Here is an 18,605-nt window from a genome sequence, read left to right as displayed (position 1 = left end):
TTAACCTGCCATGCATGTCTTTGGAATGTGGGAGGAAACCGGAGTACCCACGCAAGCACGGGGGAGAACATGCAAACTCCACGGAGGAAGGCCGAAGCCCAGACTCGATCTCACATCCTCTGCACTGGGAGGCGGACGTGCTAACCAGTTAGCCACCGTGCTGCCCCAAATCCATTGGAAAATTGGAGCGGTGTAAATCTGATATATTCTGTAGGAGTTGTTACCAGACAAAAAAAGAGCGGAATAAAATGCTATAAGCTATATATATATATATATATATATATATATAGAATATTTTAACCTAAATTTGGTTACTTAATTCTGCCTGTTAGCGAGAGCTTACATTGATGTTTCTGTATTTGGCAATTTGTAACTAATGGTTGTGTTTTTAGAGTCAGGAACCCAGTTGCTGCCAACAGGATCGAGCAGATTCACCTCCAATGGGCACTAAGGGTTAATATTCGGATTCACTGCATGCCAGTGGGTTAATTCTATAGGTGCTGTCCCCCCCCCTGGCTGGGCGTGGGCGGGTCTGCCCCTCTGTTGGCGGCTGCGTCTTGGCCGTTCCCTGGGTCTCTTGGGGGGTGCTGCGTTGCGGGGCTCTCCCTGGTGTCCGGGGCGCCGCCGCTCCGGCGCGGTCCGTCGCTCTGGGCCCGGCGACGCGGTTCGGGGCCTATGGGTCGCCGGGGTGTCCCGTGGTTCCCTCTCCCCTCCCCCTTCCTCCCCCTTGCTGCCTCTCCCTCCTCGCCTCTCCCCGCCCGTCCTCCGCCTCCCTGTCCCTTCTCCCTCGTCACCCTTCCTCCTCCTCTCCCCCTCTCTCTGCGGCCCTGCCGCTGCCCCTTGCCATTCTTGTCATCTCCTTCCCCCCTCCCTTCCCTCCCTGGGCCGGGGGCTCCATCCGTGGCCCGGGTCTCGGCGCTCCGGGGGCCGGGAAGTGGGTGGGTTTGGTGTTGTGCCCGCCCCGCTACCGTGGACCTCCTGGCACCTCGGGCGGGCCCCAGTATCCGGGGGGCGAGCCCTATCGCCTCGCCGGGCTGGTCCCATATGCCCGCCGGGGTGGGTGGGGGTTTGGTGGGCGGGTGCGCCTCCTTTTATAGACATATAGGGCACATAACACACTTTGGGGGGGTGGGGTAGGGTGGAAACACCGTCTTCGCCCTACAACTCCCCTCCAAATTTAATGCACCACACAACTGTGTGTGTGTGTGTGGGGGGGGGGGGGGGGTGGTGCCATCGGTTGGGGCAGACCGCAGTATACAGCAGTGCTGCGGTCCCCTGTCCGTGTCCCCGCTGCCCCCCACCCTATTTATTTTTTTAATGCACCACATACACTCACTGACATGCCTGGGAGGCGGGTGGATCGGAGCGTGGGGATATAATTTCCCTCTGCTCCGGTTCACCCACTCCCAATTTTAATGCACCACACACACACACTTGTATATACACTGGGTGGGGTCACATTCAAGGTTTAGGGGTAGAGTTCGCCAGTCGGCGAGCTGGCGGACTCAGTAACAGGGGTTAGCTTTCACTAAGAACGCTGGACCGGGGCCTTTCCCCACTGGGCCTAGGGTTCGGGGGTGCTGACGGTCCTCCGGTGCCCCCATCTCCTCTTCTGCCCCCAGTGTTCCGTCCCTCCACGTGGCGAGGGGTGGGGTGGGCGCGGGTGCCCTCTCCGCTCCGCTGTCCAGCCCCTCTTCGGCACCGATGCCTGGGTGCGGGGGATCCCCGGGAGCTGGGGGTCGGGGGCTGCCGGTTGGTGGGGGTGGGGTCCGGGGTGAGGGGTGCTGGGGGTGGGGGGGTGTCTGGGGGCTTGGGGGCGGCTGGGGCTGGGTTGGGGTGGATGGCGGGTGTGGATAGGGGGCAGGGGGGTTGTGGGGGGAGCGGGGGCTGTGGACCGGTGGGGTGACTGGCGGGCCTGCAGTGTCCCGTCCTGCTGCGTTGGGTTGGGGGCGCGGGCCGTGTTGGGGTGGGGGGCGCTCCTGCTCCTGGGTTTGCTCTCCGGCCGGTGGCCCTGGCGGGGCCCGGGGGTCGTACTTTGGCGCTGCCGCGACCTGGGGGGCCCTGAGGTGTTGCGCTTGCTCTGTCCTGGCAGGGGTCGACGGCTCCCCTCTTTGGTGGAGATTTTCATGCATGCCAGATCCACCACACCAGCATATATCGAAACTCAGACACAATCTGCTTTTTCCTCAGGTCATTGAATCGGTGGAGGCTGGTCTCTGTGGATCTCACTCTGCTTAGTCTGTCCTTCCTTCCTTTCCTCAGTCTCTCCTTTGGTCTCTTGAGGTTTCCCTGATTTGTTGGAATTTAGATGTTTCTGGGGTTGGTGAAGGACTCTGGTTGGTGGCCCGGTGGGTGGTGTCTGGTCGGTGCTGGATTTCACTTTCCTTTATTTTCTTTGGTCCTTCCTCGGGTCTCCTGACGGCGGTGTTCGGTTTAGGTGAACGGTATGGGATTTTTTAATAGGTTTTTGGTGAACTAACGAATACACACACACGCACGCACGCACATACACATACTCACTCACATACAAAAAGAAAAAAGAGAGAGAAAAAAAAAAAGAAGAGAGCAATGATGACATGACCGAATGAACAATACTGAGCTCTTCAAAAAAAATAATAATAATGCTATAAGCTAGATAAAGTGCAGTTTCTGCCGAAATTGCGTGTGAATGCTGAAAGCTAAATGCTAATATTTGAATGCATGTGGAATGTTTCTGGAATGCTTATATAGTAAATTGAAAGATAAATTATGTTAAAATGACAAATTTTTAATTGTAGTTGAATGATAAACGGGAAAAAACTTGAAACGCAATTAGTTTAAGGTGGGATTTGAACCCTTGTCTCCTGTTTACTGGTCAATGCTCCGCCTCACTAATCACTGAGTCACACATGCTGTCATCATTGAAGTGTTGTGAAATGTGTTCAGAATTATGGCGCTGTGACTGCAACCCCACGAGACTCTGTGAGAACCAACATGGCAGCCCGCTGCTGGATGATGCTGTCAACGAACTTTGTGATTCTTATTTTTGTCTTTCTTTTTTCCCTTGCGTCATCATCGCGACTCTTACCCTTAAAAATAAAAAAATAAAATATGTGTTAATGTTTTCATCATTCACACAATATTAATAAAAATAACATAAATAGAATTAATAGAATAACATGTGCGACGAAAATCTCAGTTCCGGAGAAATCCGTCAATCTGTTTTTTTGTTTTTGTTTTGTTTGTTTGTTTAAAAAAAAAAACGTTTTTAATGAAAACAAAAATCCCGGATTGTGGATAACAGGGCAAAACGCAGAAAAATATATTTTATTTGCATAAACCCTGACTCCGTGTAGACACGGCTTTAGCATTGCATCAATTAATTGTTGGTTTCATTTTCCCCTACATGCTGAACTATGAGGAATGAGATGGTTGTTTACCTGATGTACTCCTCCTTATTCTCCTCATTGACCAGTATGTTTTCTCCGTCATCCTTCAGCTGGTGGGTGGACACTTTTCCAAGGATCTCCATGTCCTGTGCAAAATACAACTCGACACCACATTCTTCCAAGCTGTTCTCTCTGGAGACAAGAAGGACATATTTTATTAACTCATTCCCTCCCAACCATTTTCACTAAAGACACCCCTTTCATTACCAGCTGTTTTACTGGATTTTGACTGATTTTGCAAGGCCCACAGAATATTAGTATAGCTTTATTGTCAGACTCAAGTCCATTAAGACCAACCAACAAACAATACAACAAAACACAAGAAACCTAACACACTAAAATAAGCACACAACAAATTAACCCTTGGTTTAAAAAACATACAGTTCATGTAACCAATATTTCCAGAACATTGAAGTGTACCTAAAATCACTTAGAGAGGGATCATTTATCGACTTTATAATTCCGTTATTAGATCTGTTATTTCTGTACATAAATTTATACATAAAATTCCTTAAAAGTGCATGAAATTTTGGAACATTTGAGGAAACAAACAAGAGAATTGCACTCTCCCACCTAGGATATTTTTTAACAGGATTCTGAGTGCATCATTAATCTTATTAATTTTCCCTTTGCTATAGTTGCTCCATAGATGTGGGGAGTATAATGGAATACAGTAGGCTCTGAAGAGTTAAATTTTGACATCATCAGAACACATACTAAATTTCCGCGCAAGCACATTTGCTTGGGCATATAGCTTCCTGCACGGTCGCAGCACGTCATCATCATCACTTAAATCATCCCTCAAAACATGGCCTAGATATTTAACCTTTGATACAATATGAAGTTCTTGTTTGGACAAATAAAAATATGGAAATATTTGCTTTTTATCTACCTTAGATTTAATTACCATTACCACAGTTTTCCTGGGGTTATATTGGATGTCATATTGCACCCCATACTCAGCACATACTTTAAGTAGTTGCTGTAGACCGGCCCTATAAGGTGTCATAAATACTAAGTCATCTGCAGATATTAAATGATTAATGAGCCTGTCACCCACCATACAGCCAGTCTTACAGTCACATAATTTCTTTGACAGTTCGTCCATGTACAAATTGAACAGGACCGGTGACAATATCCCCCCGTCTTACCCCATTGGTGACAGGAAAACTTGTTGATACAGTCGTCCCCCATCTAACTTGAATTGTTTGTTTCGTATACCAGTAGCGCATAATACGTAGTAAGTATGAAGGAACCCCTTCGTTCTTGCAGTTTAATAAAGAGTTTGCCATAGTTGATGCGATCAAAAGCCTTAGATGCATCTAAAAAGCACAAAAACACAGTTGAGTTGTGCCTATTATATTTGGACACCATTTCTTTTAATGTGTAGACACATAAGTCTGTGCTATGTTCATTTTTAAAACAAAATTGATATTCAGAACTCATTACATATCCCTAGAGCCTAATAAATTCACTCTAAGACTTTAGATAATGTACTTGCAATTGGTCTATAATTATCTAAGCTTGATACTTTACATGTTTTATCTTTAAGTACTGGCACCAAAATTACGGACAGCATGGATTCAGGCAGTATGCCATGTGATAGAAAGCCAGAACAACAAATAGAGAGCAGCACGAATATTCTTTTGCTAGCATACTTCAGGTGTTCAGCTGTTATCTGATCAGAACCGCATGATTTGTTTAGTGCCAGTTTTCCAATAGCATAGCACACTTCATCTGGTTTAATCACCATACCATTATTAGCGTCAACCGCACATATATTAAAATCAGCACTCTGAACACAGTTAAAAAGCTTACTGTAATACCTTCGCCATAACTCAGCAATGTCTATCTCCAGAAATCCCAACAATATTAGACGACCGGGGTATTTTACTGTTGTTCATTCTTTTAACTTTTTTTCAGAAGGCAGTACTGTCTTTCTGCCCATGTTTTCCTGCCATAGAGTTTGCTCTCAACATCTGTTCATTCTACTTAATAAAATGCAGCGCATACTTAAACTTAGCATTTGCTTCTTTCTTCTTTTCAAACTGTGGCCCATATCTTACTTTACCAGCCAATACCCATTTTTGAGTGGCATCTTTAGCCTCTGAATATAAGCCAGACACATGCTCACTCCAACCAGGCATAATTTTATGCTTTGTCTTCTCAGTGATAAGGAAACTGTTATCATTAAGAAGCACTGTCACTATCTGTTCATACATGTTGAATACAGCCATGCAATGTTCCTGTTTTTGTTTTGTTAGTTTTTTTGTTTGTTTTTTACAGTTTCTGTCATCACATATGATAGCTTCACATGGGATGCCAACATTACTCAGGGTTATATCAGTTTGATAATTATACTGCCAGAGATCATAATCTGATTTTCCCCCAGTCTAGTTTTCTACATGTACCATCATTGCAGAAGTGTCATAGAAACTAGAATATGATCCGCAATAGCTAGGCTATATAAGATCTCAGCTCCCACCAAGCAGTTGTGTGCATCAGCTGTGCATGTACAGTGATCCAGCCAAGATGTTGTATGCCAAGCTTCACTAATATAGGTATAACTATCATCTGGTAAGATTTCTCAGTTGAAAGCATAAGCTTATCATTCCCACAAAACTCCTTCAAATGTCGCCCAAACAAGGACCGATCATCTGATATATCGGTATTCATATCACCCATTAAAAAGATACACGTGTATTCATTTTTAGTAAAAAAAAATAACTGATAAAAGCTAGCCTATTAAGATATTCACTTTCATTCTGGTAAGATTCATAGGGTGTATAAACATTTAAAATAATAAAAGTATTCCTATCATGTGTAACTTTAACTGCAATGGCTCAGTCAACCTCAAGCCAAATTACAGAAATGAATGGGTCAAATTTCCTATGCCACAAAATTGCTACCCCACCAGGTATTCTGCCGCGCACTATACCCAAGCTCAAATCAGTTGTGGACTCCCCTGCCCATAGAAGTCACTGTGCACAGTATTGAGTTTGTCCAGATCTTGTACAAATAACAGTCTCTGTATACATAGAATATCAAAACTCTCAAAGAGTGCGTCAACAACAATACGCCGTGTTTTATCCCCAGCCCCTTGCCCAGTAGGCAGTCCACGCAAATTGTATGACACAACTTTCATCATTCATTCAACAGCCACTTGCACATTTACCCCTCCTTGCGAAGGGGGCACAGTGCACATAATCGGCCTGAAGGCCTGAAGGAGCTTTACGCGGTTCATAATACCTGCGGACCAAAGTCCCTTCAGGCTATAATTCATTAATGTCCTGCCATTCTGCAGTAACTTTAAGACAGCTATATCGGCTACGTGCACAATCGATTTTCAGGCAGGTCACATCCCTATTAAGTTTTGACTTAATACATAAGATATTCTGACAGCGTCTCTGCATCCAGATCTGGACAGAATCTCGTGGCAAAATCACTCACTATTTTAGTCTTTACGACTTTTATAGTACTTTCAGCGCCAGTGCCGATTATTGATATAGATCCAGCTTTCTTTTGTCCAGTGGCAACAACGGGCATTCCCAGCACTGTATTCTTCAGTTTCTGCCGAGGCCATCCTTTCTTAACAACTTTACTCCACCGAGGAGTACCAGTAGTGGGCACGAACTCAGCTGAAACATTTTTCGTTGAGGTTCTGCTAACACTGTGGCCAAAAAGTTTCACCCCAGTACGATTCCCAGGCGTCGGATCAGGAGGGCATACAGACAAGCCCCACTCCGTGGCACTTGGTTCCACCTCAGAGGCTCGTGCACCCGCTGCCACTTGTTGTTTTGCACCCTCGGCCTAGACGGTTTACTGTTGTCATCCCGCCACGCCGGTGCCATTGGGCCACCACTGCCATCACTGTCCGGAACACCAGCACCAGCCAACGTACCGCTCGACCGGGCCTCCAGCGCAGACACCCGGCCGCTCACTTCCGCCACACCGGTTCGAACCGTCTCACAGACGTTAGCCTGCAGCGAGGTAATGTGCTTTAGCGCACCCAGCTCAGCACACAGGTGCTCCATTCTCCGAAGCAAACAGGAAACGTCCAGGCTGGCAAATGAGATCGGCGGTAGATCGTTAAGATAGTGACACACAGATCCAGGGATATCCTCCCCACATTGGTTCAGCACACTGAGAAAGAGTTTTATATTGTTGGTATCTTTGTTTTGCCCTTTATGTCCAACACATCATTGCGTAATCCTAGGGCAAAGTTCAAACAACACTTTCTTAGACGCTTCAATCGCCTTGGTGTCAAACGTGTTTATCGCCAACAAGACGATGTCTTTCTGATTTAAAGTCCTCATTTTTGTAGCAAGAAAAGTGAGAAGTTCATCCTCCACAATTGTCTTGCCATCAGTTGTCTTGTATATGACAGGTTTTAATCATGAATGAGTTGCAATGCTCCCTCCTGCAGCGTCCGCCATGTGTGAAATTGTGGTCAGCCCGCTCTGCCTTTTCCAAGTACAGTGCGTGCGTGCAATAGTGTGTTCTATTGCTACAATAACACAGAACCTACCAAAAGAAAGATTAGTCTTTTCTTTCATCAGTGGAAAAAAGTAAAGTGAAAACACTGGCCAAAAGAGCTTGTTGCAACATGGCCCTGGCTGATCTCTTATACTCTGGTACCACTTGCTGGCCATTTTTTGGTAATAACCAATGCTTTAAGCCACCTCTTCATGTCAGAAGCTGCATTAAAGCCTTCTGTAGGCTCTTGCATAACAAAAAAAAAAGTGTAAATATGTTTTTGGGAGTGAATGACAAAGTATTGAAAAACTTATTTACAAGTTTTTGGGTTTGAATAACTTAATAACTATACTATTTTGGTGTAAATCCAAACTTGATTAAAACCAGCTGCATGCTTTACAATTATGATAACGAAACCACAAACTGAAAAATGATTACTACTAATAATAATAAACAAGGGGTGTTCTGATCACGTTTAATGATGCCAATTTCATTTTTTACATTTATTGCTTTACCTGTCTTGGTTGTTGTATGGCTAATTTTTGCTCTTTGCACATAGCGGTGGTTGTTTTTAAGTGGATGGATGGATGGATGAAATGTGTAAGAGAAGGGAGCAAAAGTATGCTCCCTGTAAATAATAATAAGAATAAGAATCTTTACAAAAACAATACAGATTGGATGAGATGAATGTTTTGAATTTGAAATGGGAAGGATGTGAATTTATTTAGTTTAATGTGTCATTGGCAATTAATAGGGTTTTTCTTTGTGGGACATTTAGTGAAGACATTTTTTGGGGTGAATGGTGAATCTCAATATACTGCAATAAATAATCAAGTTCATAAATATAGATTATAAAACAAACCAACAGCCATTAACCTACAGCTGTCACTTTCTTTAGGCTTAAAGCAATGCACCACTTAAAACTCTTTTGCCAGTATTCGTATTAGGCATTGTATAAAAATAATAAAAGTGCCAATATCACTGGCATCTCATTCCCTGAATTTCTTTTTTTTATCTGATTAAGTATCATAACATAACATAACATACCCTGGGCAACGGCATTGCCCAGGTCACATGATTGCGACGACGTATCAGGTGCGTAAACAACAGCTGCCTTATTTGATTTTAATGTAGGTTTGTTGACGTAATGGGCAAGAAAAATGCTGTCTTTGATGCCAAATACTGTGCCAATTCTAATCAGAGTAATTCTTAGTATGTCAGGTTTGATGCCCTTCGTGGAGGAGTGGGGTCTTGGGGGTGGCCTCTCCTAATGTAGGGGAAAGCACGCGGAGCACAACAAAATGTAGCATGTCTAGCAAGTAAAAGTGAGCTGGATGTTTACTGTCCAGGTTAGGGACGTCCACAAATTACATTTCCAAGGTGACCAATGTAGTCCTACATACATCATCTGAATGCGTTCTCCTCATCAGCCACAGTTTCCTCTTTACTTTCGGCTGGACACAAATCATTGGTGAGTCCCCCTTAGCTGTAATGCTTTTGAAGAAGTGGTTCTTTCTATAGGGCGTATTTCCCCCTTTGACCTCTGTCATGGGATGCAATGATTCCTCATGAGTCTCTTTGTAGTCATGCCATGTTATTCTATGCATGTTTACAGCATGCAATACGTCACGATGATCAAGTCGATGACTGTCCAAAAATGGTCGCTACTGTACTTATTAATGTTAAAATATCCCTAAAAAGTACCTTAAAATCAGAATCGCTCAACATAAATAGATTTTTTTTTCAGGGAAGAGTTTAAGGGTTCAAAGTTGAAGTACCACTGATTATCACATTAACCATTTTACAGAATAGCTAGTTAGTTTTGAATTAATGGTGTGTTGCTTTAAAAAGCAGGATAAAAAAAAAAATCTGTGAAATAGCAGGACCTCAATGGAATCAGCGATGGAGGGGGTTTACTGTAGAGTACGTAATGTGTAGGCAGGTGAATGATGTTAATGCACTTTTGTTCACAAAAGCACCTTCTATAAATATGTGAAGACTCATTTAAATACTTACTTGACCCACATGATGGAGTTATAAAACTCAGGGTCGATGGACTCCAAGTCTTTGAGTGTGTTTTTTTTGTCCAGCATTCGCTTGTAAAACGGAAGTGTGAAACCTGTGTCGATGAATTTCCCATGGTAGAGAGCCTGCAAGGAGTATTATTCATGTCAATATTCACAGTTTTGTCATACTTATCTGTCATATTTTCACACAGAAACAACGGTTATAAAAGTGGAAGATATGACACCGTAACTCGATCCAACAGAGTTGAACAACTGGAGTTTCAGCATATCTCACAATTTCTTGATTTCTTTCCCAAAAAAATGTATGCCACCAAAGAAGGGTAGTAGTGATGGCAAGAAGAGAAGAACCATAACGGAGCTGTGACCAGCTAAAAAGGGCCCTTGCAGCCATTAATACATTACAGCTTCCAAAGAAACACCAACAACTAGAGCTGCGAGCAGCTATGAAGGGTCCTCGCACCCTGGGCAAATTTGGGGTACAGTACTTCATTGGAATGTGATTTTTTTTTAAATGTTTTATTTAATGGCACAATAAACCTTTACATATGGATTTATTTATTTTTTGGGGTCCAGAAATGTGTATAATTTAATGAGTTTTCGTGCATTGTTAGACCACCTATATCAGCATACTTTTTCTTGGCAAACAACACAAAGCCACAGCAACAGCATGCGGCGAAGTAAAAAGTTTTGGTTTTACTTTTCATCTGGAACATCTTTAGATGGAACACCCACAGATTCAAGTCAATACGATAAAATCTGTGGGAGGAGTTCTTTAAAATGTGAACTCTACAACATGCCAAAAATGGGGCAACATTTGAAAGTAAATCCAAAACTAGGGCTGGGTATTGCCAACAACCTCACCATACGATGCGTATCACGATACAGGGGTCACGATACGATACGTATCGCGATACATATGTATCCCAATATATGGTCTTTAAGGCGACATTTTACATTGCTTTACATGCATTTTTATTATAGCATATGTATATCTACAGGATATGTTTATTATGCTGGGTTGCAAAAATGTTTTTGTTAGCTTCTTCTGGTTTACCACCAAGTGGTAACTAAAGGTTCCACTTTCACAGACACACTGGAAAACTTTAAAAATAGGCATGGGCCAATATGAGTAAAAATATCAAAGTATTAAAATTACAGCTCTAAAATGTGCTTATTTGAAATATTTGGGGAAATAAAAAGAAAAAGAAATCATTTAACACATTCTATTTAGTTTTTAAACAAAATATAGGAAAATTGGTACATTAATACACGTGTACCATGTTAAGTTTAAATGAATAAATGTTGCTAGTCTTCCTCTGTTTTAATTTTTCTTAGCAAGACACAGTGTCCAATCACTGGTGAACTATTTTTAGAACAGACTTGAATTCGTGGGACACCTACACATGTACACTTTTTTTTAAAAGTTAAACTGTGTCTCCTTTCTCCGCTCCCCCCACTCTCTCCTCGTGCACTTAATTGAAGCAATTAACTTCAGAGGCTGCTGCCTCACAGCCCTGCAAGCAACGAGTGGTTAACTGCCTATTTACAAATTAATGTGCAATATTGATTCTGACGCCTGCGTATTGATACGTGTTTTGTAAAGAGGCCTGCAACAATATATTGCCGTATCCAGGATTGGGGAGTAACGGAATACATGTACCACCGCTACGTAATCAGATTATAATTTTTTTTAAAACTGTATTCCCTTACAGTTACAGGAAACAACATGTAATCAGATTACAGGTACATTTATTAAAAATAGGGATTACTTTGATGGCGACCGGTATTCACTGGAACTTACTCGGAGCGAAAGTTTGAGCTGAGAGTCCAGCGGCATGCTACGCGCTTAGCTTCTTTTATTTTTTTAAAGAGCTCAGTATTGTTCATTCGGTAATGTCATCATCATTGCTCTCTTTTTATTAATTTTTTTATTTTTATTATTTTGTATGTGGGTGAGTATGTGTGCGTGTGTGTGTGCGTGCGTGCGTGCGAGTGTGTGTGTATTCAATAGTTCACCAAAAACCTATTAAAAAAATCCCATACCGTTCACCTAAACCGAACACCGCCGTCAGGAGACCCGAGGAAGGATCAAAGAAAAGAAAGGAAAGTGAAATCCAGCACCGACCAGACACCGGGCCACCAACCAGAGTTCTTCTTCAACCGCAGAAACATCTAAATTCCAACAAATCAGGGAGACCTCAAGAGACCAAAGGAGAGACTGAGGAAAGGAAGGAAGGACAAACGAAGCAGAGTGAGATCCACAGACACCAGCCTCCACCGATTCAATGACCTGAGGAAGAAGCAGATTGTGTCTGAGTTTCGATAGATGCTGGTGTGGTGGATCTGGCATGCATGAAAATGTCCACCAAAGAGGGGAGCCGTCGACCCCTGTCAGGACAGAGCAAGCGCAACACCTCAGGGCCCCCCAGGCCGCGGCAGCGCCAAAGGACGACCCCCGGGCCCCGCCAGGGCCACCGGCCGGAGAGCAAACCCAGGAGCAGGAGTGCCCCCCACCCCAACACGGCCTGCGCCCCCAACCCAACGCAGCAGGACGGGGCACTGCAGGCCCGCCAGGCACCCCACCGGTCCACAGCCCCCGCTCCCCCCACGGCCTCCCTGCTCCCCCCAAGACCCCCACGCCCACCCATCCACCCCGCCGTCCACCCCAACCCAGCCCCAGCCGCCCCCAAGCCCCAAGACACCCCCCCCCCCCTCGATCCCTATCACCCCCGCAAATAGCAAGGGCAAATTGTATAGAATATATATTGTGGTGATATTTATTTTTTATTTTGTCTTTATGAGCATACTTGGTATTGGAGTAATCCAAAAGTAATCTAAAGTAATCAAGTTACATTACTTTAATATTATGGTACTTGGATTACATTACTAACTACATTTTTTAGCAGGTAACTTGTAACTGTAGCGGAATACATTTTAAAAGTAACCCACCCAACTCTGGCCGTATCGATTTTTTGAGCAGACCCCTATGCAAAACCGTCTGACTTCATGTTGGGTTTATCATATGGCTTCAAGAGATTTTTTTGTAGGTCTTGGACTGTTTCGTATGCCTACAGATTTTTGTAGAGCTAAGTAAAATGTACACCCAGGGCTGCTTAAAATCTCACAACAAACTTAAAATTTTGATTATTTTGCCAGGCCTGGTGTGTGTGTTTCATGAATTTCCGTCCATGTTTAGACCATCAAACAGAATGGCAACAGAATTTCACAGCCTGACCACTACGGTGAAAAATAAGTTCTAGACGTCTTAAGCCCTGGACTATCATCAAATATGTGAATTTTTGAGAGGATATGATCATCTAGGTCAAACTAGAGCAGGTTTTATTGTCATATAAATGAATCTTAACAATTTGCGGCACTGTAATGACCAAGCCCTTTGCCGAAAAGTCACAAAATTCGGTTATGAGTTTTCGTGCATGTTTAGGTCCTTTAAAATCATCGTTGCTTTCTTGACGAACAGTGTGTTGTCAAAGCAACAGCATTCTGCAAAAACTCACTTAATTTGTGTTGTAACATCATGAAGGCCTTAACATTCTTTTGAGCAAATATGAGGTAGGTCCAATTAACTCGCTTGGAGAAAAACGGGAAAAAAACATGTATTTGCCAGCACGCGGCTCTAACAGTATAATGAAAAATACGTTTGTGAAAGTCGTGGCGGCCTTAAACAGATTCAGGGGCGAGCCCTATCGTCCCGCCGGGCTGTTCCCATATGCCCGCCGGGGTCCCGGTGGTGGGCGTGTGCGCCTCCTGTCCCCGCCCGGTTGGGAAGGGCCACGCTGGTCGCTCCTCTTAACTCAATGCACTAGTTTTGCACAATACACTTTGTTAATGGACACATAGGGCACATAACACACACTTTTGGGGGGGTGGAGACACCGTCTTTGCCCTAAAACCCCGTCTTTGCCCTACAACTCCCCTCCAATTGTAACTTAATTTAATTTAAACTCCTGGCTCCTGGCCTTGCTCTCTGGCCGGTGGCCCCCGCGGGGCCCGGGGGTTGTGCTTGATCTGTCCTGGCTGGGGTCGACGGCTCCCCTCTTTGGTGGAGGTTTTCATGCATGCCAGATCCACCACACCAGCATCTATCGAAATTCAAACACAATCTGCTTCTTCCTCTGGTCGTTGAATTGGTGGAGGCTGATGTCTGTGGATCTCACTCTGCTTCATCTATCCTTCCTTCCTTTTCAGTCTTTCCTTTGGTCTCTTGAGGTCTCCCTAATTTGTTGGAATTTAGATGTTTCTGGGGTTGGTGAAAGATTCTGGTTGGTAACCCGGTGGGTAGTGGGTGATGTTTGGTCGGTGCTGGATTTCACTTTCCTTTCTTTTCTTTGATCCTTCCTCGGGTCTCCTGACAACCTCGCGACTAGCTGGATTCTGAAGTATTCGGTTTAGGTAAACGGTATGGGATTTTTAATAGGTTTTAGGTGAATTAATGAGTACACACTCACACGCACGCACACATGCACACCCACACCCACGCACATACAAAAAAAAAAGAAAAAGAGAAGAAAAAAAAGAGAATGATGCAATGATGATGACATGTCGAATCGGTAAGATTACCGAATGAACAATACTGAGCTCTCTCAGATTCAACAGCGCCCCCTGCTGTAAAGTTTACTGGCATTTGCGTGTGAATTACTGGGCATTTGCGTGTGAATCTGCTAGGCGAAATATTAGTGCCAAAAGTCACGTGACAGGGGTAAGATAGTGCCAAAAGTAACGTGACTGTAATCCGTAGTTGTAAAATTGCTTTTTTTGTATGTGAAGGACATTTATTCGTACTTGAAAGGTTTTAGTTTGTACTTGAAAGATATTTTTGTACTCGAAAGAATTTTGTTTGTACTTGAAGGATTTTTTTTTTTTGCAATTGAAGAAATTTCTTTGTATGTTTGAAAAATGCTGTATTTGTTTCTGAAGCAGAATATATTTGTTTGATAGTTACAGTTCTTACGTGCAAAACAAACTGAGTTGGTTTGTGAATTGTTAGGTGTGAGTAAATCACGTTTTTTGTGTTTGTGGGGTTTTGGCATGATTTTAACTCCATACTCGAGGCCTTCCACATCCGATGCCTTCAGCGTAACCTAGGTCTCAAATGGGTGGATCGCACCCCTCATGTTGATATTCTAGCAAGATCAGGATGTCTGAGCATAGAGGCCACCATCATCCAGCAGCAGCTTCGATGGGTTGGGCACGTTATCCAGATGCTCCTATGGAGAACTGAACACCGGTCATCATCCTGCAGGTGGCCAATGGAAATGATATAAAGACCACCTGAAAGGTGTCCTGATGTGGCATTCTGCCAGGCAACCTGGAGGCCGTCGCAGCGTTTATATGTGAATATTCATTGTTTCTGTGTTTTTTTAATGCGGTACTGACAAACTGAGTTTTAAGTTGCAAAAATGTATTAGTCTTTAAAAGAGCTTTCAGTCCCTTTTATGGTAGAAAATGTTATGTGAGTGAACATTTATTGTTTACCTACTGAACAATGAAAGACTTACATTTAAAAAATATTCAATATTAATGAATGTAACTTGTTACAGTAGTCCTAATATGTCTATCGAACGCGAATTGGGACACGTCAACTTACCATAGCTATGAACCGTCCAATGAAGCGAAAGTACATGAGGTGGTCTGGGTTGATGGAGGAGGCTGGGTTGATCTGCAGGCAGTAGTTGTTCTTGCCAGCATACTCAAACAGACAGTACATAGGGTTCAAAACTTCATGGGAGAGCAGGAAGAACCACTCCCTGAAGAGCAACAGCACAAATGCATTTGAGTTAAAAGGCAATTAAAGATTAAAGACAGTAAGTAATACAGTAAGAAAAAAAAAATAATAATATATATATATATATATATATATATATATATATATATATTAGGGGTGCTAGAAAAAAATCAATTCGGCAATATATCGCGATATTACACCGCGGAATTCTCGAATCGATTCGATATGCGGCCGAATCGATTTTTATAGGAATATTCAACAAAACGTCTTACTTAGGGTTAGGATTCACACATTAAGCATGGAAGAATGTTATATTAATGGAACATTAAGCCTTAATGTTTTATTTCAGTGCAAACATGAAACAGACTGGTTAAATGCAGTGGCTCAGTTATAAGCCTGAATTTTCAGATAAATACATTTTCATACAAATCTTACAGTGTACATGTAGAAGTTTACTGATTAGTATTTTCTAAATTTGAGTAAAAAAAAAATCGCAATAATCAATTTATAGATTTATATCGGGATTAATCGGTATCGAACCGAATCGTGACCTATGAATCGTGATATGAATCGAATCACCAGGTAGGCAATTCACACTCCTAATATATATATATATATATATATAAAATCACATTTCAAGTAGGTCGAGCGCTAAATAAATAAACTAGATGTATCTTTTGATGTTTCTTTTGCTGGCATTTTTAATGCTGCAAAACTAAGCTACGCACAGCACTGCAACTATTAAATTAATAGTGTACAAATAGAAAACAAATAGTTTGGCTTGTACATTTAGGAATACAGTACAACAGACAAAAAAAGACAAACTGTGAAACAATAGAAAAATGCATGTTAGAGAGCACAGCGGGGGGATACCAGAAGTACCACCACCAGCTGCAGCACCAGAACCAACACCAAAAACTCCATCTCTGCCTTTGTCAGACATGAAAAGACGTAAAGAGGATATGGATTGATGGGCAGACGCAGACACCTCCCAGCAACCCGTCCGTGGTTCTACCCTGTGGTAGAACAGCATGATGTCACCTACCATAGGGTAAAACCACTGACGTGACACCGGAGACAGAGACACAATGTAAAAACAGATGAACAATTGACACACCAACACCATTAAAAATAAATAAATAGATAAATAAAGGAAGACAATGTGCTGGATGGATGACTGTGGGAGGAAGACAGAAGATATACAAAAGAATATAAATTTATAAACTATGGGGGTGACATTCAATCATTTCACACAAAAGATATCAGAAAGAATAATATAAATGAACAACATTTCAAAATATACCAATAAAGTATATAATCTTTTAAATCCAGGTTAAAAACAGCTCTTTTCCTATACCTATGATTAAGGTTATTCAAAATATTTTTTAAATCATGCTTTTCAGAATCACGTTCTTACACCGTAGGCTATGCTCTTTTAGTAATTTTAGTAAGCTACATTTTATTTCTTTACTTTGGTATTAAAGGTCTTTAACTCTTTGGTTTGTAATTGCTTTTAAATGTACTTTTAATTATGGGTTACCTTGTCTGTATGAAATGCCCTATACAAATTAAGCTGCCTTGCCTACAGATATGCTGCACTAAAATATTGTACTGGCTTCACTAAACATGTAGGATCTTAAGAAAAGACAGTGACCATAAAAAATAATTACATTTAGTGACGTTTTGAAAAGCAGTCATGTATTTTAAAGGGAGTGCACTTACATAGCGCTTTTACACCATACTGCAGGGCTATTTAATTACCAAGTCAGTTGGGCCAGATTTTCAAATTAAGAAATGTAGCCGGGCCAAACACATTAGGTGACCAGTAAACAGCTGATGACACATTTCAAACCAATATGGATGAAAAATATTCACTTTTTATTCATCTCCCTTTTAAATTTGGAAACATCTCAAAAACAGCATAAATCACATTAACAAAGATGTTATTGACCAGAACCAGAGGTGTTTTTCACCTACATTTTTTTTTTTTTTAATACAAAAATAAATACAATTCTGTAAATAATAATTGTGGTCACATACTTACCTAGACATACCTCAAAGTGCATAATAACACAAATATTTGTTTCTGGTTATGTCTGAACTTGGAACGTTACAAAGTGCATTTAAGGTTGTTTAAGCACCAGTCAAGTTTCGCACACAACACCGTTTGATGCACGTTTGTAAGGATGTCACCAGGGGTGCAACATTAGAGCAACGTGCTGCCAGTCCATTTACTTGCTACGGATGGAGTCCCAAGTATGTCACAAACATGCACACATGCTCCATAACCAAACAGAAGAATGTTGAAATCTTCTCAAAGAACACCTTGCCAGTTCTGTGTCCTTCTCGCGGCAGTAAGTCAAGCAGTTAATTTTGGAAGTATATTAGTATTACTATATTAGTATGCCGTCAAGAAAATGCACAAATATAAAAAAATTCCTGTGGCAGGAAAGTAGCAGCGCAGCGTTAATAGACAATGGCGAGGAGGACTAAAGCTAGCGTTTATCCGTCAACTTTCACCCAAGAGCATTGAAAGTCACTTTGAAGAAAAGGACATGATTTACATGCGCAAGTTGGACATGTTTCCTCTAATTTTCCGTGTGTCTGTGCATTCACACAAACTCCTTGAGCGTTCCTTGGACTACGGTGAGCAACATCCACGGACTTATATATGAATGGATTCACAATGCCACTTATTCACCTTAGTGAGAAGTGAAGCCACCGGTGGCCATCTTACGTTGCCACCCACTAAGCCCACTGAACCTGAAAATATTAATTTTCCCACAGCGTTTTCATGTTATTTACTGTCTCTACAGTAAAAATGCCACCGAGTGTGATGTATGGTTTTCCCAATAAATTGGTTAAAAAAAGACGTGCTACATCCACATTTCATTGGCAAGAATGCATTTACAGTATAAATTTTCTCTTATA

The 18,605-nt window shown here is 42.3% G+C and overlaps 1 protein-coding gene across 5 annotated transcripts in view; it reads right to left on the bottom strand.

The window, feature by feature from the left end:
* Window positions 1-18,605, bottom strand: part of wwp2 (WW domain containing E3 ubiquitin protein ligase 2) — a 119,967-nt gene that overhangs the window by 6,558 nt on the left and 94,804 nt on the right. For all 5 annotated transcript variants that reach the window (XM_086072599.1, XM_086072597.1, XM_086072600.1 and 2 more), the window contains 3 exons: window positions 15,537-15,696; window positions 9,921-10,054; window positions 3,420-3,560 (listed from right to left, as the gene is read on the bottom strand). In XM_086072599.1, coding sequence (XP_085928725.1) covers window positions 3,420-3,560; window positions 9,921-10,054; window positions 15,537-15,696 — 435 coding nt within the window. The remainder of the gene's footprint in view (window positions 1-3,419; window positions 3,561-9,920; window positions 10,055-15,536; window positions 15,697-18,605) is intronic.

This window comes from Leptonotus elevatus, chromosome 4 (genome assembly GCF_054856555.1).
Source record: "Leptonotus elevatus isolate MCC_2025b chromosome 4, RoL_Lele_1.0, whole genome shotgun sequence".
NCBI lineage: Eukaryota > Metazoa > Chordata > Actinopteri > Syngnathiformes > Syngnathidae > Leptonotus > Leptonotus elevatus.
Note: the sequence above shows the minus strand (reverse complement) of the source record. Positions and strands in the feature narration are given on the sequence as shown.